We start from the raw sequence: 26662 nt of genomic DNA on the forward strand, positions 1-26662 counted from the left end.
TCTTAATTAAAAAAAATGTATCTGACAAAATCCCTTTTATAACCCCTGGGCATTTCCCAAGGGCCCTGGTGAGCACTACCTATTCCTTCCTTCCTGTGGGAAAATTATCAGTAAAGATAATAAAAATTCTGCACACCTTTGAAAGACTAAGTAGGGTCTGTAACGGGTATATTTCTTCAACACAGCTCAGTGTACATAGGAACATTGGTTCCAATCCTGCTCCAATTAATAGCAGGATCAGGTCCTTTGTCTATAAGGTTTTTTTTTATTTTTCCTACTGTGTTGAGCAATTTCTACCCTCACTGCTGTCGTTTTTTGTTCTGCATTTGAAGAGACTGGAAGACTAAAGATTTCCCTTGGATGTTTCATCACTGTCCTATTGATGTCTTGAAAGCCCACACAGCGATGGGGTCCGTATTTCACTGGGTGACAGCTGTTCACATACTGACTTTTCTACAGATGCCACATTTGATTACAGGTAAATAGGTTCTGTGTTAAACATATGCAATGAAACAACTAATCATTACCAGGGCCAATGGAAAACCATAGATTACAAAAATGATGTATTCATATGTCATCCTTTACTTTGCGAGGTATAAGGTTTCATTAAAAAAAACTGTCTAAATTTTTTATTTTCCAGGTACATTTCCATATAACCAGTCCCCTCGGTCCTGTTCAACCTCATATGACTTAGACTCATAGACTCATAGACTTTAAGGTCAGAAGGGACCAATATGGTCATCTAGTCTGACCTCCCGCATGATGCAGGCCACAAAAGCTGTCCCACCCATAACAGAATCTTCCAGCCTGCGACCCCTGCCCTATGCTGCGGAGGAAGGCGAAAAACCTCCAGGGCCTCTGCCAATCTACCCTGGAGGAAAATTCCTTCCCGACCCCAAATATGGAGATCAGCAGAACCCCGAGCATACAGGCAAGATTCTACAGCCGGACCCTCATTCTACCCGCGATGGCACGTTAATGCCTAATTGACTAAAATCATGTTATCCCATCAAACCATTCCCTCCATAAACTTATCAAGCCTAATCTTGAAGCCAGGGAGGTCCTTCGCCCCCACCGTTTCCCTCGGAAGGCTGTTCCAAAATTTCACCCCTCTGACGGTCAGAAACCTTCGTCTAATTTCAAGCCTAAACTTCCCCACGGCCAGTTTATATCCATTCGTTCTCGTGTCCACATTACTACTAAGCTGAAATAATTCCTCTCCCTCCTTTGTATTAATCCCTTTGATATATTTAAAGAGAGCAATCATATCCCCCCTCAGCCTTCTTTTGGTTAGGCTAAACAAACCGAGCTCCTCGAGTCTCCTTTCATAGGAAAGGTTTTCCATTCCTCGGATCATCCTAGTGGCCCTTCTCTGTACCCGTTCCAGTTTGAGTTCATCCTTTTTAAACATAGGAGACCAGAACTGCACACAGTACTCCAAATGAGGTCTCACCAGCGCCTTGTATAACGGAAGCAGCACCTCCCTGTCCCTACTAGAAATACCTCGCCTAACGCATCCCAAGATCGCATTAGCTTTTTTCACAGCCACGTCACATTGCCGACTCATAGTCATCCTGCGATCAACCAGGACTCCGAGGTCCTTCTCCTCCTCCGTCACTTCCAACCTATGCGTCCCTAACTTATAACTAAAATTCTTGTTAGTCATCCCTAAATGCATCACCTTACACTTCTCACTATTAAATCTCATCCTATTATTGTTACTCCAATTTACAAGGTCATCCAAGTCTCCCTGCAGAATATCCCGATCCTTCTCCGAATTGGCAATACCTCCCAACTTTGTGTCATCCGCAAACTTTATCAGCCCACTCCTGCATTCGGTTCCGAGGTCAGTAACGAATAGATTAAATAAAATCGGACCCAAAACCGAACCGAACCATTTGACTCAAATGCAAGCCAAACAATCACATTACGTACTATTCTAATACAGTTTATCCATACAGACAAATGTATTCCCTTTGGGAGAGCAATTCACTTCTCCGCACCACTTAAGTGATACTCAATCCCTCACCATAGAGTTAATGTGGGACTTATTTTGTTCATTGGCCTATGATAATTTACTAGGCAGGTTCTCATATCAATTTCCAGGGCTGTTCTTCGTGTACCTTACATGATCACTAAAATTCACTATCAAAATCTGAATGTCCCATAACAGATCATATGGACCCACATCATTGAAGCCCCCATTATGGAAGAGCCATGCAAAACATATTAGGACAAAATCCAGTGGGCACACCTTTCAATATGCAAAGTGAGACACTTACTGATGTTAGGTAGTACCTATTTCCAGTGATAGCCCCACTTGAAGTCAGTGCTACAAGTCACAGGGTTAGTCATTGTGAGAAAGAATGGCAGAATATCGCATCTGTGACTAAAATACCAAATGTGTGATAGTATTTCAGACTGTTCAGATATAAATGTTTAATGGTGAGAGTAACTGACCAATTTTCCAAGGGTCGTGGTGAATTCTGTTTCACTGATATCTTCTAAATTAAGTTTGGAGGTTTTTTCTGAAAGATCTGCTCTAGGAATTATTTTAGGGAACTTCTTTGTCCTGTGTGATACAGGTCAGGCTGGATGATCACAATGGTCCTTTATGGCCTTGGAATCTATGGACCTGTGTATGTGCATAAGTGTGCCCATGCATGGTTGTGCAACTACCATCCCAGCTGGTGGTTCTTCCCTTGTAGGAGTTTTTGGTGCTTTGGCTATGCATTACCAGTTCCATTTTTTCCTGTGTAAAAGTGCAACTAGAGCGGGGTGAAATATTTCAGCCAAATAGTTTATTCAATGAAAATTGCTGTTTCAGTTGACCCAAAACTATTTGCCGATAGTTTCCTATAGAATCAACAAATGAGAGCATCGACAATGGATACAACCTCTGTTTCTGTCTACACACAGGTCAGTTTAAAATCATCCCTCCTCAGAATCCTGTCATTGCTATCATTGGAGAAGTGGTTGTCCTGCCTTGCAATCTGACAACTCATATTAACCCTGAGACAATTACTGTCCAGTGGATACTTTCTAGACCCTCAGAAAAAATAGATGTGAGCACCTATGATGGACCAAATAACGAGGAGAGACAGGATGAGAGATACCGGGACAGAACGCTGTTCTTCCCAACTGAATTTCAAGCAGGAAACGTGTCTCTAAACCTGAAGAATGTCATTGTCTCTGACAAAGGGAAATACACCTGCAGTGTCTCTTTGGGGACCTGGTATGATGAGGTGGTGGTTGAACTGGATGTGACAGGTGAGTGGAATGGCTCTCTCTCTCTTCACTCTAAGGTAATGCAGTATATAATGTGGCAAAATGGCTGATGTTTGTATAGTGGGTCCTGCGCTTTTCTTGGTGGGGGGCTAGGATGCCACCCCTTGCCCCTGCTCTTGGGGCATCAAGGGCCCCGCTAGTGGCCCGGGAAGGTGGTAAAGGAGGGAAGTGGGGAAGGGGTCTGGGTTTGTGCCTCACTTTGAGTCCCAGCCCCTCACAACCCTGCGGGTTTCTTACCCTCTTCCACCTTGGGTAGGGTTACCCTCAGTCCTTAGATGGTGGAAAAGGGAGTCTCCCTGCCCTGCTGGGGCAGGGTCTCCCTTCCTCCTGTTCTCTGGTATTTCAATTATCAGGAACACACCTCCAAATTCCAGTCTTCTCTCCTCCCTCACACCACCCTGTCTGCCTGAAGCAGGGTGTTTTATTAGATTCCTGGCAGGGCCTTAACTGACTACAGGTGCCCCAATTAACCTGTAGCAACCCTCCCTAGTCTACAGGGAACCATGCCTTAATTAGCCTAGGGCTTATATATCTCCCTTGACCACTCTCTCACTGCTCCCTGGCCCTGCTGTATCACACTAACCATGTGGGGCCAACAAAGAGTAAAGGGACGTGGGGGAGGGGCCTTCCTTGGCTCCAGGGTCCAATGTCCTTCCTTTACCCCTTCTTCTCCCCCTGTCAACAGTCTTCAGGGGAATCTGTTGGCCAGCTACAGCTCGCAGGCGAGGGTTTGATCCCTTGTTCCCCTTCCCCTTTGCAAGGGGGGAAGGAAGATTTGGCTGGAACAAGGACCAGTCTCTCACGCAGCCCCTAGAGGATCATCTCTAAGGGCTCAGTCTCACTAAGACTGTTGCCCTTTTATGGGGTTTACTTTCCACCCCTCTTCCTGGGGTGTATTGTTTTGACCTCGTTCAGGGTGGCTTTGGGGCAGTGTGTCTTGTAGCTGTCTCCTCCTTGGCTGGACTCCCTGTGCTGCCAGTAGTCCCTGGGCAGAGCAACCTTCTTCCTGTTCACCTTCTTGTGCTAAGCTTAGACTTTTAAGCTCCTCCCCCTCAATAGAATCATAGACTCATAGCAGAATCAGAGAAGATTAAGGTTTGAAGAGACCTCAGTAGGTCATCTAGTCCAACCCCATGCTCAAAGCAGGACCAACACCAATTAAATCATCCCAGCCAGGGCTTTGTTAGCCAGGCCTTAAAAATCTATAAGGATGGAGATTCCACTACCTCCCGAGGCAACCCATTCCAGTGCTTCACCACCCTCCTAGTGAAAAAAGTTTTCCTAATATCCAACCTAAACCTCCCCCACTGCAACTTGAGGCCATTGCTCCTTGTTCTGTCATCTGCCAACACTGAGAACAGCCGAGCTCCATCCTCTTTGGAACCCCCCTTCAGGGAGTTGAAGGCTGCTATCCAATGCCCACTCAGTCTTCTCTAAATAAGCCCAGTTCCCTCAGCCTCTCCTCATAAGTCATGTGCCCCAGCCCCCTAATCATTTCTATTGCCCTCCGCTAGACTCTCTCCAATTTGTCCACAATTGTAGTGGGGGGAACAAAACTGGACACAATATTCCAGGTGTGGCCTCACCAGGGCTGAATAGAGGGGAATAATCATTTCCCTCAATCTGCAGGCAATGCTTCTACAAATACAGCCCAATATGCCGTTGGCCTTCTTGGCAACAAGGGCACACTGCTGACTCATATCCAGCTTCTCATCCACTGTAATTCCCAGGTCCTTTTCTGCAGAACTGCTGCTTAGCCAGTCTGTCCACAGCCTGTAGCGGTGCATTGGATTCTTCTTTCCTAAGTGCAGGACTCTGCACTTGTCCTTGTTGAACCTCATCAGATTTATTTTGGCCCAATCCTCCAATTTGTCTAGGTCACTCTGGACCCTATCCCTATTCTCCAGCATATCTACTTCTCCCCACAGCTTAATGTTATCCATTAAATTGCTGAGGGTGCAATCCAACCCATCATCCAGATAATTAATGAAGATGTTGAACAAAACCAGCCCCAGGACTGACCCCTGGGGCACTCTACTTGATACTGGCTGCCAACTAGACATCAAGCCATTGATCACTACCCGTTGAGCCCAACGATCTAGCCAGCTTTCTATTCACCTTATAGTCCATTAATCCAATTCATACTTTTTTAACTTGCTGGCAATAATGTTGTGGGAAACTGTATAAAAAGATTTGCTAAAGTCAAGATATATCACATCCACCACTTTCCCCATATCCACAGAGGCAGTTATCTCATCATATCCGGTATCAAGCGTAGTGCCTTTTTCCAATCTTCCGAGGCCTCCCCCAATCGCCACCAGTGTTCAAAGATAATGGCCAATGGCTCCGCAATCACATCAGCCAACTCCATCAGCACTCTGGGGTGCATTAGATCCGGCCCCATGGACTTGTGCATGTCCAGCTTTTCTAAATAGTCCTTAACTTATTCTTTCACCACTGAGGGCTGTCCAGTGCAGCAGTCTGTGAGCTGACCTTGTCTGTGAAGACCGAGGTGAAAAAAGCATTGAGTTTCCACTTCTTGTAAGCTTTCTTACACTTGTAAGCTTACACTTCTTGTAAGCTTTGTTTTTGTGTTTAAGCTCACTGAAGATTTCTCTGTTAAGCCAAGCTAGTCTCCTGACATATTTGCTATTCTTTCTGCACATCAGGATGGTTTGTTCCTGCACCCTCAATAAAGCTTCTTTAAAATACAGCCAGCTCTCCTGGTCTCCTTTCCCCCTCATATTAGCCTCCCAGGGGATCCTTCTCTAGTTTCATATTGTAGCTCTGAGCAATCATACTGCTCCCTTACATACAATGCAACTCCTCCACCTTTTCTCCCCCGCCTTCCTTCCTGAACAGTTTATACACATCCATGACAGTGCTCCAGTCATGTGAGTTACCCCACCAAGTCCAGGCAAACCTTGCAGGTGTGTCTTGTCAGCATGGAACAGGCCAAAGAGGGGCTCCTTAGCCTTCCTCATACCAGGTGAGGGGGTATCCCTTCACAGGACTTAATGTAATTCTGTTGAACTCAATTAAATTCTATGGAGGATGAGTTTTATACAGGGAGGGCATTATGTTAGAAGATTTCCCTACAGAACTAAGCCCTTACGTAAAATGTTACCTGACTCATCTAGGTCATACCATGGTGCATTCCACTTAGCTCCCAGATATGGGGTCACGGCATACAAACACAGAAGTTAGACAAAAGCCATAAAATGCTCTTTCTGGGAGATTGCAATATAACATTACCTAATTTCTTAGAATCCAAAACCCTAACACACAATAACCAAAAAACAGAGAGAGACAAAGCAGGCTGATCCTTATACCAGAGAGGCCCAACTCACCCCACATTGCTCTAGACTTCCTCTTTGCAGACTGACTGCTGCTAAACCCAGATTCACACTTCTCTGCAGAGCGCAGCACATGGGACCCGGAAAAAGCCCTGAAATTTAAAGTGACAGCTTACAATTTGAACTGAGTTTTCACCACATCTGCACACCAAGATATCTGGATAAATAGGAGTGTGTCCACAGAGGCTTTCAGGTCTTTGAGAGATTCTGAACTGCTATAGGCAAAGAGAAACAGCTCCAATGTATAGGTTTCTTCAGATACGTCACTATTTTAACTTAACATGGGAAGAGTTCTTGCCCTGTAATTTCATATGAAGGGGTGACAAATTCTCTCAGAATTCTCAGGCAGCATATGTACAAGGCAGTGGGAAATCCCCCTAACTCTCCACTATTTGGGGAGGAGAAGGTAATAACAACTTTTATTCTTTCTTTGTAGCTAGAGGTGGTGAGACTTCCATTTTCATGGAGGACTATGCAGACCAGGGGATTGGCCTCACCTGCAGGTCGGAGGGATGGTTCCCTGAGCCCCAGGTGCTCTGGTTAGACAGTAAAGGACAAAACCGACCAGAAAAGCCTACGACCAGCAACACAAAGACATCTGTTGGAATCTACAATATTGAAAGTGCCATTAACATAGAACCTGGCTCAGACAACGAAGTCTCCTGCAAAATAATCAATAACATACTAAAGACAGCGAGCGAGTCCAGAGTCCTAATTTCAGGTGAGTGCACATTGGGATCAGTGAATGTAAGGCTCAATAAAGAGGCTACTTGGTTAATGAGATGGGTTCCATTTTTCTCTCCTCCTTTGTTGTAAGAAATAGATGCCCAGAGTCTGTCTGGTCTAGCAGGTGGAGCACTGGGTTAGGATTTAGGAGGCCTGAGTGCTATTCCTGAATATGCTGCTGAGCTCATGGGTGACACTGGGCAAACCACTTCCCCTCTCTGTGCCTCAGTTTGCCCAAAACTGGGGATAATAATACTGACCTCCTTTGTAAAATGTTTTCAGATCTACTGATGAAATGCCCAATATAAGAGCTAGCTGTTATCTTCTTTTAAATACTTGCCTGTCAGTTTCCAGCAAAAACCCATTTTGATTAGACCGAGTTAAAAAGTTTAAAAATCATAATTTGCACAAGTACAATATTAAATGTTTTCTTTCTATATAATGATCCAGCTTTCATAGCACATGAATATGTACAAAGTTGCTTGGCATTTTCAATATTACTAAAAGATATGGAAAACGGTTTCATTCAATGTACTGATGATGCATCATTGAAAAAGAGGGTAAAGTTAAGGTGGTGTGTATGACCTTCATTTTGGCCTCTCCTGAATCTTTTGTGCTTAATTTTTCAACATTAACGTTGAGTTTAAGTTTTCATTATTATTTAATGGTTACTGGGCAGATTCCATAGCCCTTACTCATACTTTGAAGTACTCACCCAGGTGAGTTGTTCCGTTTATATCTGTTGAGTAGAGGGATTCTGTATTGAGTTCAAGCCTTGCCACTGACTTGTTCTATGGCCTCAGAGAAGTTGCTTAACTTCTCTCAGTTTTCCCACCACAATAGGAAGGTAATGATATTTTCCCCACCTACTTCACATGGCTGTTTACAGGGTTAATTAATTTTAGTGCATACAGAGAAATGGTTTATATCATTAACCTGAGTAACTCCACCAAGGATACTACTTTTAGGTTCTCTACCTCCCTTCCTCAGTAGAGGATCTTTTTATTTTATACTATTTCTGGTGTGAATGCAACGGCAAAGAGATACATCTTGCATTTTCCCCAGTAAGCAGCACGGGCTGTGCCCATGAGGTAGCGTGGGTATGACTTTCACCATTTCATGGACTGATGGAGGACAAGTTATAATTTAAATATGTGCACATTAAAACCTGTTATTAAATATGCATACAATTTCTGTATGGATACTAGCGCTGAAAGGGTATTTGAGGTAAATCCTGTGAACCTTACTCATGTGAGACATGCCAGTGTCTGGGGTGTTTCTATCTGCATGAGTAAGGTGAGCTGGGTGTAGCTGAAGGTGTGTGCTTTTCCAGAACACATTGGAGGAGCCCACAGCTCTGTTCTCCATGATATCCTTCCTTGAAGATATGTAGAATCTTTTGATCTAAATTCATTTCGACTTTGTTCTGCCAGAAACAAACAGCAGTCTTTAAATTCAAGTGAAATCTGATTTCACCAGCTCCTCAGACAGACTCCATTTGGTTGGCCTTATAATTTTCATGATGTTTCTTAAGAATTATTGGAATGTAACTGACATTTTCACATATTTTTCAGATGTTTTCTTCCCAACCACCTCCCCTTGGATGGCTGCTTTCCTGGTCATTTTATTTCTTAGCATAGCCCTTATTGCTGCTGTAGGGTATAAATTGAAAAGTAAGTATTTCTTTGTATGTTTTTTCAATAAATATGTGAAAATGTTTAAACAGATGATATGGAATTCTTACACTATCCTAAAACCAAACAAAAACTGAAATGAGTTTTCTAGGGGCAGATTCAAAAAATTAAATATAAGGGTCTGTACATTATAATTCCTTACCAGATAAATTCCTTGTTCTGAAAGACAATTTTTAAATGCCTCACATATAAATATATTCAAGGCCAGAATAGACACAATGGATGGTTCAGGATTACAGACTTAGCGTTCATGACAGTGACTGTTTCAGTCAAAACTATTGTAGGATGCTATGAAAAGTGTTTCATTTTCAAAAGGCATTTTAATTTTTTTCAGAGAATAATGACACAACATCTCAATCAGGTAAGTAATTAGGCAGGTGAATGCAAATTAATATCAACATATTTTATATCTTGATTTTGACATAGTCCCAGGGAGCCTGTGGGATCCCCATCACTGGAGAGTTTTTAGAACAGGTTCGACAAACACTTCTCAGAGATGGTCTAGGTTTACCTGGTCTTGCGTCAGCACAGAGGGTGGGACTGGATGACTTCTCAAGGTCCCTTTCAGCCCCTACATTTCTCTGATTTTAGAACAAAAGTTTAATGTAGCAGTTGCTGTTCTGATCTGAGAAGCTGTTTATAAAAGATAGGAGATGGGTGGGTTTGTTCTGTTTTAATTGTGGTCAACAGCTGGGTGCTTTTAACGTTTGCAGTATGCATCCAATGATTTCATAGGAGTTGGGGTTTATATTCAGGAATTGAGCAACAGCAACTATTGCCATTAGTGGCTCATTGGGAAAGTTTGTTTCCTTCTGTTATAGACAGATCTTGTTATTAAAATAGATCACATTCAGGCTAGCCTTCTGCCATTCATCCTTATGTGGACATTGTTCCAGAATCATTCACAGTTGTAGAAAAGTGTTGCTCATGTACATGAAGAAATCACTTATATCCTCCAATATAGACTAGGTAAAGTATAAAATTCAAAGCCTTTTATAACATAGGCACTGGAAACAGGAGAGATTGCCTCCTGCTGGTTGTCTGCCTGGGAATTATGTTTGGCCATAGTGGATTTGCTCTTAGTCCATAAGATTCATTCAGGACTAGGGCAAGACCTGGACTTATTTAAAAAGCTGGGTGAGCATTTAGCTCCTCTGATCACTCATTTCCCTTGTGGGTATTCATGGGGTATCCTAGAAATGTCACATCCCATAATATTTCTCTCGTAAAAAAAAATTCTTCCTCAATTAAAGTTTCACTTTAGTCTTCTTCAGCAGATTGTAAGTCTCATGATCGGTTCTATTTATTTCACTTCACCTACACTTAATTGTTTTGGACTCCTTCCTTAATTTTTCAGCTCTCCCAAAACTTCACTCTGATGCCCCTCTTTTCCCACCCCAATCATTGTACCAGTTGATATCTGATCCTCTTCACTGATGGCTTTGTCTGGCTCACTCAGAAGCTGTCCTGTAAAGTCAGAGGATGTGGGTTGGGGGGATGTGCTGAGGCCAGTGGTCTCTATAAGTATCCTGACATTTTCACAGATGATGGGCATCCGTTGCTTTATGTCGTCAGATTCTCTGCATAATCAGTGAACTGGAAGAAACCATCTTCCAATACAGTGAATGAGGAGATGATCTTCAAGTGAAACAATGTGTTCCTGTCTCCTAAAGCAGGTTTTCCCTAAATGGAGAGAATCTGGTCCTGTATTTTAAAGCAGTTTTGTGGTTGAAATAAGGTTTTGGGAAACTTATAAGAGTATTTAACATTGCAATGTGATTCCATGTATTTGCAGTAACTGAGAAGAAAACAATGGAAGAAGGTAAATATATTTTTGATGCGATATAACATAAGGTGTTAGGAGTATTTCCATGAGTCAGATTCATGGAGACAGTATTACATAGCATGCTGAAATTTTCCAAGACATTAACCACAGAGGTGTCAGTCCTTACCCAGGTAAAGGAATCACTGAGGACTAGGACTTTTGTTAATATAAGAATCTCTGAATCTATCTGTCACTAAGGGATTACACCAGGCTATTCACCACTAAAGACTTACTTATGCCCTCAAAATAAGGCTTACGTGAGATTTAGGCTATGTACACACTACAGCTTAGGTCGGTAAATTATCACAGAAGCATTGAATCATAGAAGATTTGGGTTGGAAGAGAACTCAGGAGGTCATCTAGTCCAACCCCCTGATCAAAGCAGGACCAACCCCAACTAAGTCAACAAGTTATGTCACTCAGGGGTTTGAATAAGCTCCTAAGTATACCTAAGTAACGTAAGTTACACCGACCTAAGTGCCGGTGTGGACAGCACTATGTCAGTGGGAGAGCTTCTCCTGCTGATAAAGTTATAGCCATTTGTTGTATGAGGATTAATTAAATCTACTGGAGAGCTCTCTCCCATCAGTTTAGAATGGCTACACTAGAGAACTTAGCTGCACCAATCCATCTGCATCACTGTAAGCTCTCTAGTGTAGCCATAGCCTTAGAGAGCCAACACTAGTCTTGTGCATGAGTTACGTCTCTCTTAAATTTTAGTCTGAGGTCCTAAATAGGAATTAAGATATTCATTCTGCACCGGGGAAAATTTTGCTGTGAGTGAGCTTTGCTATCAAGCATGTCAACTTCTCTCCATAGGGAATGTAGCACACATAATAATTAGAAAGCCACTAAGTATGGGTAATTATGAGTAAATCTAGACCTGCTGCTGCCCTGTCTTTCAGAAGGCAAGAAAATTTAAAATAAAATTTCATTTTGGGGGGAAAAAAGAAAGGAAAGGAAAGAAAAGAAGAAATTACAGTAAAGTCATTTCCTAGTCTCATGAGCTTCCATATTTCAGTTCCGCAGGTACTCTCAAAAGAAACTTCAAACTACAGGAACATTATTAGATCACTGATGCATTTAAGTGAAACAAGCCTAGGCTGAAATCCAACATAATACTTAAGCATTTGCTCAATTTTAAATACCCAAGTAGTCTCACTGAACTCTTAACTCAGGTGCTAATCTCCTATCAAATCAAAATTAAAATCAGCTTCTGTATGTCACCACAAACAACCAAAGTAAAATCAATCAAAAGTGGATATGAACTACTACAAAAAACTTAAAAACTGAATCTTAATCCACTACAAAAAATAAGGAAGAAAGGAACCAAGAGTAAATCACTCAAAGTATAATTTATACTAAGTACAATATATGTAATGACTGAATAACTGTATATGATAGATTAAACAAGACTAATCTTTAGAATATCATATAACACCAGAAAACCTTCATATGTAAGTACGATCTGAGCATGAAAATTTATTATGTAATTTACTTCAAAAAAGTATTAATAGATTTTGATTCATGAATGATGGGGATCTGTTTGATACTGGTTGGTTATATAGTTTCATTGAGATCTACGTAGGCAGATTATGTTAATATATTATGTTGGCTGAGATAAAGGCAGTACTAAATATAGTCTAATGTCTAAGGCTGTGTGTGAGAGATATATCAAAATCACGGGAATACTGCATTTTTCAACAAGGTCCAAAGTTTGGCCTGTTCAAAATTTTGGAGGCGGGGGTCACTATTTTTTCTTCCAGAAAGTGTTTATGTTCTGTGGAAAACCTACAGTATTCATACAAACACTGCACATTTCTAAAACAAAAACTTTTGGTTTTTGCCTGAACATTTTAAACTTTTGGTTGTTGCATATGGATTTTAAAATTTTGTGTTTTTGACAATACAGTCCCATTTTCAGTTACACCTAAAAATGTAGTGAACTATACAAATATTCAAATAAAGTAAAAAACATTGTGATATGCTCATAGATTAAATCAGTGAGTTTACACTGGATTTGCATTAGTGTAACTGAGAGCAGAATTTGACCTATACAGTATGAATGATTGCATTTTAAAATAAATTATAGATATAGGTGTAAAGTGTAATGTATATTTCATAAATGCCATAAAATAGACTAAACGACATTTGCCTTCTATCTTACAATGATATTTAAATTTCTTTCAGAAAAAGAACGTCTGCTCTCCACACTAGGTGAGAATGCAAATGCTCTTATGGTTCGTCATTTCTCTTATGTGTGTTCATGTGCACGTATAGAAGAAAGACCACAATCCCTAAGTATTTTTGTCTGGTTAACAGGCCCAGTCAAGTTCTTGTATGAATTGAGATTTTCAATATTAAATATGGATAATTGACTGTAGATCATTTCCAAGTGAAATGCTCTTTCTTGGATGTGTGTGGAGACATTTAGATTTTTTTTTTAATTTCATGGGTTATTTATTATTTTAGAAATTGTTTTCATATCCATTTTGCAAAGACTTGAATCTGGTTTAACAATGGAATAATATGGAATAAAGTGTCACAGCCCAGCTCACAGCTTTTCACCCAGGACCCCGCGAATTATTTGGGGGCAGTTTTATGGCCAATGTTATAAAGGAGGTCAGGCTAGGTGATCACAATGGCCCCTCTACCCTTGGAATCCATGAACTCTCTCAATTAAAGCCGATCACTACCCCAGTAACATGCATTTGTTCTTGTTTTTCATTCATTTACTCTTTTAGAGACGAACAAAAGGACAGATCAAATAGGTAAGTCTCATTTTATTAAAATGCTCAGTGTAGACAGACAGAGCTTTGCCATAAATGAAAATAAGCTGCTTTATAAAAATGAACAGCAGCATATTTTTTATTTGAATGACTATTATATGTATTTTATTTTCAATCACTGTCAGAGATTATGAATAAATGGGGCTGAATGCTAGAAAAGGTGATCATACATAGCTGCCTACTTACCGACATCATAATCATTGCTCCCATACTAGGGACTGGATAGAGATCTCCACTGGTGTCTCTATGCCTTTGACCCTCTCCTATGCTCTCTCTCCCTGTGGGACATCATTTGAACACACAGCTTCTACTAGCTCTTCTAAAACAAAGACTCATAGATCATCTTCTTCACCTCTTATCTCTTCTCTCCATTCAGTCACACATCTCTGACTGCCTTTCAGATACCACTCCCAGGCTGTCTTGCCACTAGCAACCACAAAATGAATTTATTTTCCTCAAAATCCCTGCTCTCTTCCTCCCTTCTCTATCTCCCTTGGAATGCAGCTTTGTCATCATTTCCTTCTCCTCTCTCTCCATTTTCCCATAGGTTAATGGAGTGGGCAGGATTGACTATTTTGTGTTCTTCCACAATGATATTGGCTCATTCTACTCAATTTCCACCACCTTCTACAGCTTTCAGCTTGACCACCACAATGTCCACCTTTACAACCTGCTAGACCCTCACCGCATCCCCTCCCACTTTCCATTGACTCAAATTCTGCGTGACTAGTCACCTAATTTCTCCCCTGATGTAAGTCCACTCTTCTCGTAATAGTCTTTCACTAGCTTTCCCTTGCAATCTACAACAAAGATGAGATTGTTGTCCTAAAATTCATCTCCTGTCTGATTTCTCCAATATAGTTTCTCTTCTCTCCTCCAACACCTTCTTTGCTCCACCTGCAACTGCAACTTTCATTCGATTTTTCATCCATGATTTCGTCCCGTTTCCCCTGTGCTTTAAACCTCACAGACCAATGATGATCCAAAGTACCTCCACACTATATAACTGCAAGTCTCTTATTAAAACACATTTCACTTCTAATGCCTGTAAACCCGAGCTCCACAAAGTAGAGCTGCTTGAAAAAATGGAAACAATTTTCACAAACATTTTTTTTCAATTTTCCCCTTTTTCCATTTATAATTTCTTCACAGTTCTGAAATAAACAAAAAAAAAACTGATCTGCTTCATCATATAATGAGATAAAAGAAATATTAAACAAACATACACACATTTAAAGATTAATTGTGCAACTAACTAAGAGGACTCTGCTAAACATCTCTGTCAATCACTCTTTTTGCATATCATCCTTCATCTCTACAGGAAATTGTCAGTGTACATGACATGCTCTTAGTGACAGGAGCCTCGTTGAGTTAAATGTCTTAAAGCATGTAGCATGCTGTTGGCAAGCTACAAATAATAAAAATAATGACAGAGATCACTCAAAGCCTCTTCAAGTGTTTTGCACTCTATTGTTTGAAATAAATGGCACACAGACTGAGTCGTAAAAACAGATGGCTATTAAATATTGAGTGAGAATTTAGCAGGATCCCTGCTATGCATGTGTAATAGTAGAATTCTCTATGAATAGTTTTCACAATATTTTCCATGGATCACTAACTCTTTGCTCACTCTCTCAGTTCCTATTCTCTCTCTCGCTCTCTCTCTGCTGTTCATTGCACTAATTTTAATTACTATTTTGCAGCAATTCAAGACATACAAGAAAATATTGGTAAGAAAACTTGTCTGTTTTGTTACTTGTCTTAGAATAAAAGAGGTGAATGTTCTGGTGAGTCTGTCTAGGGCATCTGGAAGGTGAAGCCCAATAAATGTGGTCAAATACCAGCCTGTGAGACTCTGCTTCTACTTCAGGAACATAAGATCTGCTCTACTGGGTCATAGCAAAGGTCCATCTAGCCCGCTATCCTGTCTCCTACACTGTCCAGTACCAGAGCTTCAGGGGGAGTGTACAGAGCAGCCAATTCTGAGGAAATCCATCCTAAGCTGGCTATCAGAGATTTAGGGTCGCCTCCAGCAAGAAGTTGCATCCCCGACCATCTTGGCTAATACCCGTTGATAGACCTGTCCTCCATAAATATATCAAATCCTTTTTTGAACCCATTTATTAAATTGGCCATCACAACATACCAGGTTGACTGGGTGTTGGGTGAAAACACTACTTCCTCTTGTTGTATTGAACCTGCCTATTAATTTCACGGTGTGACCCCTGCTTTTTGTATTTTGAAAGCAAAGCATGTGGCCCATTATCCCCACTCTTTGGGGATTGAGAAACATTCTCCTTTGACCATGAGTCTATCTTGCTTAATACATTGTAACAAAACTGTGGGCACAAATCAATTTTTATCTATCTATCTATCTATTTATTTATTTATTAGCATAACACCTAGCCAAACTCCACTGTGCTAGGAGCTGTACAACATGTATTAGATGAATTACAGTAACATCTAAGATCCCAGTCATGGCACTTGCTAGGTGGTGTGTATTATTTGTTAAGTGAGTTACAGTAGCACTAAGTATCCTCAGGCATAACCCAAGAGCCCATAGTGTTTGGTGCTGTACATTATTTAGTAGGTGTATTATAGCAGTGCCTATGAACCCCAGTCATGGAGCAGGGCCCCATTGTTCTAGGTGCTGTACAAACACAGAACAAAAAGACAGCCCTTGCCTCAAGGGGATTACAATCTAAGTAAGACTACAGTTGTTACTATTCTACACATCATGGCCACTTGGACATCCATGACAACAGCACAGATGGAACACAGATCTCTCCTATTTCTATAACACAGGCTTCAGCTAAACAAATGTCTTCAATAACTGTAAGATGTAGAGGGCTTGTGAAATGCAGTTGAACAGTTCTGATTCCATCCAGCAGAAGGCACTGGTGATTCACACACACTTGCAAAATCATTAAAATGTTGTGGCCCTGTCCACCTTAGGATTATAGCCTAGATGCTAAGGGTAATGACATCTTTATACTTACACAGATTCAGGTATATAATGATAGTATGTGCACTAACCATAGTGCTCAGATTATCAATATTAATGCTTGTGAGTTTTTTTTTTTAAAGAAATTATCTTCGTTTTAAAACCATGGCAGTCATTGGAACTGCAACAGGGATGAATTTGGCTCATTTAGTTTTTGCAACACTGCTATTAGGGAGACAACAATCATATTAGCTAACACATTTTACACTGTACTTCAGTATCACACAAAAATTGTGAGGCAGGACTCAACAGTGCTAGACAATAGCACTGGTAAATGATGATGTTTAAGATAAGAACTGAAAACATTTATTTCTGGTGCCTGATTGTATGATACAGGTACAATAATTTACATAAGATTTATGAGGCTACAACTACAAAAACAGACCCCGGTAGTCACTTTTGGCTAGAGGCACTTTGAATGGCTGAGTTAATGGGGGACTGCACTGTAGACAATTGAATATAAAGATGTTGGGGAAGTATTTATATAATGGAATGAACCAACATTGCTCTCTGCTTTGTGTCTTTGATAGTCACGGCACAGCGACTGTAACATATCATTGTCAATAACATTTATGCCTAGGATTTTCAAGGGAGCTTAAGGAAAATAGGTGCCCAGCTCTCATAAATCTCAGCCTCAGTGGCCAAGTGATTGCCACTCTTCCCGTAAAGAAGCTCTGAAACTAAAAGCTCAGTTCTTACTTAGGTGAGTAGTTCCATTAAATGTAATGGGACTGTTAGCATGGTTAAAGAACTACTAGCACAAAAAAAATTGCATGACTGAGCCCCATTGTCTAAGCATTGTTTGTACAGAGTTCTCAGAATTTTAAAAACAGTATCAGAAAAGAACTAGTTAGGGTCAGTGACCGGAGTTTCCTTTCATTTCAGATCGACTCTCAAGAGAGCTGGGTAAGTTGATTGGTTTTAAATTATCCGCTTATTCTTTAAATGAAAATTATAATTATTGCTCGTGCATTAACTAGATTAGAACAGCATGGAGATGAGTATGTTATAAACACATGGGTAGGCAGACAGAAGATACTTTAAACTCCATTGTATTTCACTATGCCATAGATTGTCAAGGCAGTAATTGCTTTTTCCCTCTCTAGAATTCAGAAGAGCTCAGAGCTATGCAGGTAAGCTCCAGTGCATACAGTAAACCTGTTATCTATAAAATATGAGATATTTTCTTTGACAAATTAATATTTGAATTGAAAATCATTCCTCGTACATTCACTGGATATATTTACAGATGATATAAACATATGTTATATCTCTCAGTCCATCGGTACCTTAAATTCTATTGTATTGACCTGTTTCCAACCAGCAGTAATTATCTGTTAAGCATTAACGACGAGCTCTGTGGAAGGTCCGGTCCCTGTCAAGAACAGTTTACAGTTGAAGGCCCCAGTCCAGTACAGTGTTTAAACATGAGCATAATTCTAAACATGAATAACCCTGTTGTCAATTGTTGGCTATGTGTCTGTTCTCTCTGTGTGCTATGCTGCCTCTGTACAGATTGCTGACACAGCAGACCTCGATCCAACTGCTCAATAAGACCACAGACTTGGTTCAGTAGTGAAGACACTTGGCCAGGTTTATTGTCAATGAAGTATGGTAATAGCACCTGGCAGACTCTATGGGGATATTAAGACATGTATGCCCATTATAATGGGCTCAGCTTAATGAGCGGCAGGACTCTCAACACTCTCACAAACAAGGTCAGCTCCCAGACTGCTGCACTGGGCAGCACAGTATGGGGAGGAGGTGACCAGCCCTCTGTGGAGAAAGAAGTGGTTCAGGACTATTTAGAAAAACTGGATGAGCACAAGTCCATGGGGCCAGACACGCTGCATCCGAGGGTGCTAAAGGAGTTGGCGGATTGCAGATCCATTGGCCATTATCTTTGAAAACTCATGGTGATTGGGGGAGGTCCCGGATGACTGGAAAAAGGCTAATGTAGTGTCGTCTTTAAAAAAGGGAAGAAGGAGGATCCAGGGAACTATAGGCCAGTCAGCCTCACCTTATTCCCTGGAAAAATCATGGAGCACGTCCTCAAGGAATCAATTTTGAAGCACTTTGAGGAAAGGAAAGTGATCAGGAACAGTCAGTATGGATTCAGCAAGGGCAAGTCATGCCTGACTAACCTAATTGCCTTATATGATAAGTTAACTGGCTCTGTGGATGAGGGGAAAGCAGTGGATGTGTTATTCCTTGACTTTAGCAAAGCTTTTGATACGGTCTCCCACAGTAATCTTGCTGGCAAGTTAAAGAAGTATGGGCTGGATGAATGGACTATAAGATGGATAGAAAGCTGGCTAGATCATCCATGTCTAGTCGGCAGCCGGTTTCAAGTGGAGTGCCCTAAGGGTCGGTCCTGGGGCTGGTTTTGTTCAATATCTTCATTAATGATCTGGAGGATGGCGTGGACTGCACTCTCAGCAAGTTTGCAGATGACACTAAACTGGGAGGAGTGGTAGATACGCTGGAGGGTAGGGGTAGGATACAGAGGCACTTAGACAAATTAGAGGATTGGGCCAAAAGTAATCTAATGAGGTTCAACAAAGACAAGTGCAGAGTCCTTCCCTTAGGATGGAAGAATCCCAGGCACTGCTGCAGACTAGAGACCGAATGGCTAAGCAGCAGTTCTGCAGAAAAGGACCTAGGGGTTACAGTGGACGAGAAGCTGGATATGAGTCAAGAGTGTGCCCTTGTTGCCAAGAAGGCTAACGGCATTTTGGGTTGTATAAGTAGGGGCATTGCCAGCAAATCGACTGAAGTGATCATTCCCCTCTATTCAACATTGGTAAGGCCTCATCTGGAGTACTGTTTCCAGTTTTGGGCCCCACACTAGAAGAAGGATGTGGAAAAATTGGAAAGAGTCCGCCAGAGGGCAACAAACATGATTAGGGGTCTGGAGCACATGACTTATGAGGAGAGGCTGAGGGAACTGGGATTGTTTAGTCTGAAGAAGAGAAGAATGAGGGGGGATTTGATAGCTGCTTTCAACTACCTGAAAGGGGGTTCCAAAGAGGATGGATCTAGACTGTTCTCAGTGGTACCAGATGACAGAAGAAGGAGTAATGGTCTCAAGTTGCAATGGGGGATGTTTAGGTTGGATATTAGGAAAAACTTTTTCACTAGGACGGTGTTGAAGCACTGGAATGGGTTACCTAGGGAGGTGGTGGAATCTCCTTCCTTAGAGGTTTTTAAGGTCAGGCTTGACAAAACCCTGGCTGGGATGACTTAGTTGGGAATTGGTCCTGCTTTGAGCAGAGGGTAGGACTAGATGACCTCCTGAGGTCTCTTCCAACCCTGATATTCTGTGATTCTATGATCTTAAATGTGCTGCTTGATGCTCCCATTCATGCTGGGAGCTCTGGGATGGACCATGTGTCTGGAAGATCAAGCCTGAAATAAGCCTCTTAAAGACAAATAAAGCAATTCCAGAATAGAGTTTCACTCCAGGATTAATTCACCCTTTGAGTCCAGTTTTTAAAGCATTACTGGTTTGTAACATAACACCAAAATGTCACATCCTTCTGGTCAGTTGTGGTGGCCTTACGACGTGGCAGAGCATTGTGTGATTCTTGCCTTTAGGTGTTTGTGGGGGTGTGTGTGTGTTATACAGCACATAAGATTTGGTCCTGCAAGGTGCTGAGCACTCTGACCCCTTTATGCTGATGATTATACAGGGGTGAAAGTAACTGAGGACACTTACCAGTACCGGGGGGGGGGGGTTGCTCTGGCCCCCGGAAGGGGCGGGGCCTCAGACAGAAGGGGCGGGGCTGGGGTCAGCATCCCCCAGCCAGCCCTTGGCCCGCACCACCCAAGTCTCCCGTGTTGATTAGTAGTGTCAGTGGTGTCCGGAGCCCCGGGCCCCTTTAAATCACCAGCCCCAGGGCAGTTGCTCCCTTTCCCCCCCCCCGGCCGTCAGCGGCCGGGGGGTCAAAAGGGGCAGGGACGTTAAAGCGCTGCAGGCTCCTTTGCTGCAGCAGCACTTTAAGGTTGCTGCACCCCCCTTCCTCCCACCCCCCCCCCGTCGGCGGCTCTGGCGGTACGGACCCTACCGACAGGGCCACCGACAGGGGTGGGTGGGAGGAAGGGGCAGCTACGTTAAAGCACTGCCGCAGCAAAGGACCATCCTTAAAGTGCTTTAACGTTGCTACCCCTTCCCCCCACCCCCACCAGTTGGCGGCCCTGCTGGTACGGACCCGACCGGCAGGACCCCTGACAGCGGAGGCCAAAGGGGCGGGGACATTAAAGCGCTGCCACAGCAGCGCTTTAATGTGGGCTGGGTATGGGTTGGTGCAAGTTTTTACAGGTACAGAGTACCGGCCTGTTCCGGCTCACTTTCACCCCTGTGTTTATATGAATTTGTAATTTTAAAATTCATTTCTTCCCTGTTTTTTTCTCTGTCTCTTCTCTTTGCACTGAGTGTCCCTGATTCACTCCTTACTGACCAGGGACCATTCTGGTTTCTCTTCCCAGTTCCCATCACTCTGGATCCGGATTGCAAACACCCAGAACTCAAACTGTCAGAGGATCAGAAAAGAGTCTGGCAAGAACCTGCATCTCCTGAGCTGGATGCAGCCTCCAGGGCCCTGCTCGTGGTGGGGAAGGAGGGGTTTGTGGCTGGGAGGCAGTATTGGGAGGTGGAGGTGGGGGAGAAAGTGGACTGGGAGCTGGGGGTGCTTAGTCAGTCGGCAAGGGACAGAGTGAAAAGAGAGAAGGCAGAGAAACTCCCTGAGGAGGGATATTGGTCTCTGAAGAGATCCCAGGGAGACTTTTTTTCAAGCATAAAAAATGATAAGATTGAAAAGAAGGAGATGCCATATAAAGTGATTGGTGTATTTCTGGATCAGGAAGAGGGAAGAATCTCATTTTATAATGCAGGAGTGATGTTCCTCATCACAACTATCCCTGCAGAGTTTACTAATAAAATTTTGTATTACCCATTCCTCAGTCCCAGGAACAACACAGGCGAGCAGAAACCACTAGCAATCTACCCCATCAGAGTCCCTATTCCTTTAAAGCCTCTGAGAAAGGAAAAATGAGCTCTAGTTACTTTAGAGAAGTAAAATTCAAAACAGAGGGGAGAAGGGAATGTAAACATGTGAAACACCAGAAACAGTAAAATAAGCAAAGATGAAATTGAAGATAAAATAAAACACATAAAACAGAAGAAAAAGGACAAAAACGCTTGTCATAGGCCTGTTGACTCAGAAGTCAAAATCAATAAATTCTGAAAGGAATGAGACTTGTTTTCATAGAAATATTTTTATTTAACTTTCTGTTGCATTTTTTTAAAATAGGAAAATACTTTAATGACAAAGTCTTGGGGGGATGTGTTGAGATGGAGGGGAAATGAAATTGTGATTTGCCAAGCATTGTAGCAATAGTTAGAAAAGACACCATTATGGATGGCTACCCAAAAGAAGAGGATACAATCTTGCAATTATTCAGTTGCTGGCTAGAAGTTATACAGGAATGGTTATGAAGAAAAATGAAATTTCTAATACAAACCCTCAAAAAGCATATTAGCTCTCCCCTGTGACATCTAAAGCAATACTAGGAAGACAGAGTTTGATTATGCAATACAGAAAATTAAAAAAATTAAGGTTATGAATAGAGTCTAACTTTATGCCCTCTTGGAAGTCCTCAGATGTTTTCTGCTGCCTTTTTAAGTGGTTAGACCTCAAAGAGTGGTGTTGTCATTATGATGTATTTTTTATTAAACTGTCCATATTTCAGTAAACACGGAACCTGCCTCTGGGTGTATTTCCCTGATGGGGATAATTCCCTAACTTTGGCTCTACTGATCCCAGTACATATAATAGCTTTGTTAATACATTATATAAATCTCTAGGTACTCCTGAGTCACTAATGTAGCTTAAGCAACACAAAATTCATTATATTCCTCAGAAACCTTGAAGTACTTACTTTATACATGACTCCTGGGCTTCATATTCTACTTTTCCCACACTAGCTCCAGCAGTTTAGGAATTAAGATGAGTCACAAAGTGTTAGGAACTTTCTCAAGAAGTAAAGCCCCCTTGTGTCTCCAAAACACCTGCCCAATTCATCTCAAATAAACAAAAATAAAACTATTCTACAGATGGAGGAAAAAAGATTTTAATACTTCTCCTTATAATTGGACTCTCTCTCTCTCTCTCATGATAAAATATATATTTTATATAAACCAGATACCAAGAGGGAGGCAGTATGACCTGGTTAATCAATCTCTGGAGCGGGGTTCATGAGACCTGGTTTCTGTACTCAGTTCTGCTGCTCTTCTGGGTGACATTGGCTCAGTCACAGTCTCTCTGTGACTTAGTTTCCCCAACTGTACAATGGGGATAAGGAAACTGACGTCCTTTGTAGAACACTTTGAGATCTACTGATGAAAAGTGCTGTATAAAAGCCAGGTGTTATTATTACTCTAAACACCAACTACATGTTCTTTTCCTTTTTTATTCTGCTTATTTTGTGTCATTTTATTTTCATGCATTATTCTTCCTCTAAGAAGAATCCAAAGCTACTTATTTCAACGCAACTGAAACAATTCAAAAATACCTGGTGCTTTAAAATCAATTTGAACATCACGTGTCCAACAAATACAACCTGAAATGATCCATTTGGATAATACAGCATCATGGTAGCTGTTTCCGGTTACTATTTAGATTCCTGCATCCTGGCTTTTCAATTATACCAACTTCCTTCCGTTCTTTGGTGTATCCAAATAAACTGTCCTGAGTAAAATCCATCTTAAAGGATATTTGTTGCTCTTGTATTCAAACTGAGTGGGTCAAGGGGCAGAGATATTTTGAGGAGGCAGATTTACAGAGATGCAGTTCTGTCAGGAACAAATTGTGGAATGTAAATCCCCTAGAGGGGCAAATTTGGAGGGATCATTCCCTATCAGCATATTACGGGGTCTAGACTCTTCTAAGGGACAGATTATGGAGTGTAATCATAGAATCATAGAATATCAGGGTTGGAAGGGACCTCAAGAGGTCATCTAGTCCAACCCCCTGCTCAAAGCAGGACCAATTCCCAACTAAATCATCCCAACCAGGGCTTTGTCAAGCCGGGCCTTAAAAACCTCCAAGGAAGGAGACTCCACCACCTCCCTAGGTAACGCATTCCAGTGCTTCACCACCCTCCTAGTGAAATAGTGTTTCCTAATATCCAACCTGGACCTCCCCCACTGCAACTTGAGACCATTGCTCCTTGTTCTGTCATCTGCCACCACTGAGAACAGCCGAACTCCATCCTCTTTGGAACCTCCCTTCAGGTAGTTGAAGGCTGCTATCAAATCCCCCCTCATTCTTCTCTTCTGGAGACTAAACAATCCCAGTTCCCTCAGCCTCTCCTCATAAGTCATGTGCTCCAGACCCCTAATCATTTTTGTTGCCCTCCGCTGGACTCTTTCCAATTTTTCCACATCCTTCTTGTAGTGTGGGGCCCAAAATTGGACACAGTATTCCAGATGAGGCCTCACCAATGTCGAATAAAGGGGAACGATCACGTTCCTCGATCTGCTGGCAGATCGAGGAACGTAATACCTCTGGAGAGTAGATTATGGGGACATTTAAACCAGGAATACATTATGAAGTGTAATTCCCGCCTGTGGAGAGATTATGGGGTACAAGTCCCCCAGGGAGAAAGATTGGGGGGAAGTTTCTTTTGAGGGTAGATAATGTTATTAGAACCCTCTTCTCTATTACATCTTTTGGGGGCTCTGGCCAGGCCTATCACCCCTGCTTCCAGCAGCTTGCTCGGCTCAGCCACTAGTGGAGTGATATGGGACCCTCATTATTATTGGATGGCCCACGCTGGGCAGGATCTGCTCCCCCTCTGAGCCAGGCCCCTTCAGAGCCTGTAGCTGCCCTCAGGGGCAATGCACTGACAGAGCAAAAGCCCTGCCTGAGGAGAGTGACATCTGAATGCCCTGGGGGATGCAGAGAGAGCAGGAAGGGGAGAGGGGCACAGTATCATTAATACTGGTTAATACTGGTTAATACAGGTTCCTGGGGCCTGCCCTTATTGAGGAATAATCCCTTAAATGTGAGAGAAAATCTCCTCACATATGAGGGGTCATCCACTCCCACAGCCTCAGTCCCATCACCTGCAAGTCAGGGCTCTCATGAAATCACTAGCACCACCATAGTTTGGCAGGAAACAGACTTCCCTTCCTGCAAAAATGATGGAGATTTCAAAACAATGTCCTGACCCACACTGGGGTGAAATTGAGATCTCTCATTTTTTCCCCAAAAGCCAGAGACATACCAGAAGAAGAAACCCAGCCACCCCTAAAGAGTGCACTTTTAGGATGCTGGCAGGCTAGGTCATATCAGACTGTATTCAGGCCAATTCACTTGTGTATTAATATAGATCAAAATGAGCGTAAATGTAAAAGTGTATTCAGATGTTTAAACTTCATGAAAACTAGTGGAATGTTACCTCTATTGTTTTTACTTGTCCGCTTGTGTTATAATGTAATAGCAAACACTTCCACTGTGTATACTCCTCTGACAAAATAACCCATCAAAGAAAGCTTGTGAAATGCTAATGAAACACTTAAGGGCTTTATCAGAAAATGCTAATTTCAAAGAAAGTTGCCATTATGCTTGGTGGTTGGAGGACAAAAGGCTAAATGTATTCCTCACTCATCCTCCTCAAAGGAAAAACCCATGTGGGTAGACAGACTGTCAACTTGTCTTCTGTGAGAAGAAGATATAAATATGGAGTCAGAGAAAGATCCTTTATCTCTGGACTGTTTGGACTCTTACAGGGAAGTGTACCAGATGCAAAGCAGAGATCCCCAGAGACAATCAGGATACTCTGAAACGAGTTTTGGGAAAGTGGCAGATTACTACATCTCTCCTTCGAATTGGAATTATAGACTGTGACTCACCTGTTATTATATTTGATCTGCTTTAACCTCTCAATGCCTCTCAATTCCTTTTTTTTATCTAATAAAACTTTAATTAATTTACTATAGAATTGGCTACCAGCATTGTCTTTGTTGTAAGATCTGGAGTACCAATTGACCTAGGGTGACTGGTCTCTTGGGACTGAGAGAAGCCTGATGTGGTGTGATTTTAGGTTTAAGTAACCTTTTATCACAAAGTTCAGTTTGTCTGGGTGACAAGATAGACTGGAGACTCTAAGGGGACTGTCTGTGTCTCCACTGTAAGACTGGAATAGTGATCCAAGAGTGTTTGTTACTGGCTTGGTGAAATCTAATTATGGACTACACCACCATTTTAGGGTATGTGCCTTTGTTTTCTGACAGTCTGCCCTGAGATAGGTACTTAGAGTTGTGAGCTGTTCCAGAAAGTGTGACATGGGGCTAATACTTAATTTGTGGTGGGTTCATTCATTTTTAACAGAAATTCCATCCTGAACTGCAGCAACCTACCCAGCAAAAGTTTAATCAAAGTCTAGTCTTTCCCACACAAAGTTTCATTTTTGAGACAACAGCATTTTTTCAACAAGAACAAAAAACATTTTGTCCATAAATTCCCATCAGCTCAAATCACCAACCCACAATACCGGGTTTTGCAGAGGTATTCCCTTGAAGTATAAACAAACAGAGGTTTTCTTTTTGTCTAATGGCTGCCATCTCCCATTGCTATCACCAGTGATAAAGTCACAGGAGACCTTCAGGCAAGAAAATGACAATAGCTACTTCCTGACAGCCTTTGCAAGTGCTGGTGAGGCTTCCTTTGACAAAGATGGCCTCCACCTCCTATAGTTTGCTGTTAAGATGAAGCCAGTCAGTTGTCAAAGGAGATGGCCAGTTGCTGATCTGCCAAGAGGCAGAGAGAGTTCTGTAAGGAGAAGGGAAACAGGTGGGATCCAGAGAAGGAGGGTGAGGAAGGAAGGTAATATTGGGAGAGGGGCAGGGCAAGTGAGGTCCGTGGAATGACTCTCTGTGTGGCTGAGTTTCAGGAGGGAGGTGTGTAGATGGAGAG

The 26662-nt window shown here is 42.0% G+C and overlaps 1 protein-coding gene across 1 annotated transcript; it reads left to right on the plus strand.

The window, feature by feature from the left end:
- The first annotated feature begins 360 nt into the window (after positions 1 to 360).
- Positions 361 to 21736, plus strand: LOC135893180 (butyrophilin subfamily 3 member A2-like). The gene is made up of 12 exons (XM_065420978.1): positions 361 to 478; positions 2920 to 3270; positions 7081 to 7365; positions 8945 to 9043; positions 9399 to 9425; positions 10860 to 10886; positions 13080 to 13106; positions 13634 to 13660; positions 15382 to 15408; positions 17568 to 17588; positions 17789 to 17815; positions 21171 to 21736. Exons 1-12 carry the CDS (start codon positions 361 to 363, stop codon positions 21734 to 21736), a joined length of 1602 nt encoding a protein of 533 aa, XP_065277050.1.
- Positions 21737 to 26662: the final 4926 nt, after the last annotated feature.

The sequence above is a fragment of the Emys orbicularis genome, chromosome 21, assembly GCF_028017835.1.
Source record: "Emys orbicularis isolate rEmyOrb1 chromosome 21, rEmyOrb1.hap1, whole genome shotgun sequence".
In the NCBI taxonomy this organism is placed as follows: domain Eukaryota; kingdom Metazoa; phylum Chordata; order Testudines; family Emydidae; genus Emys; species Emys orbicularis.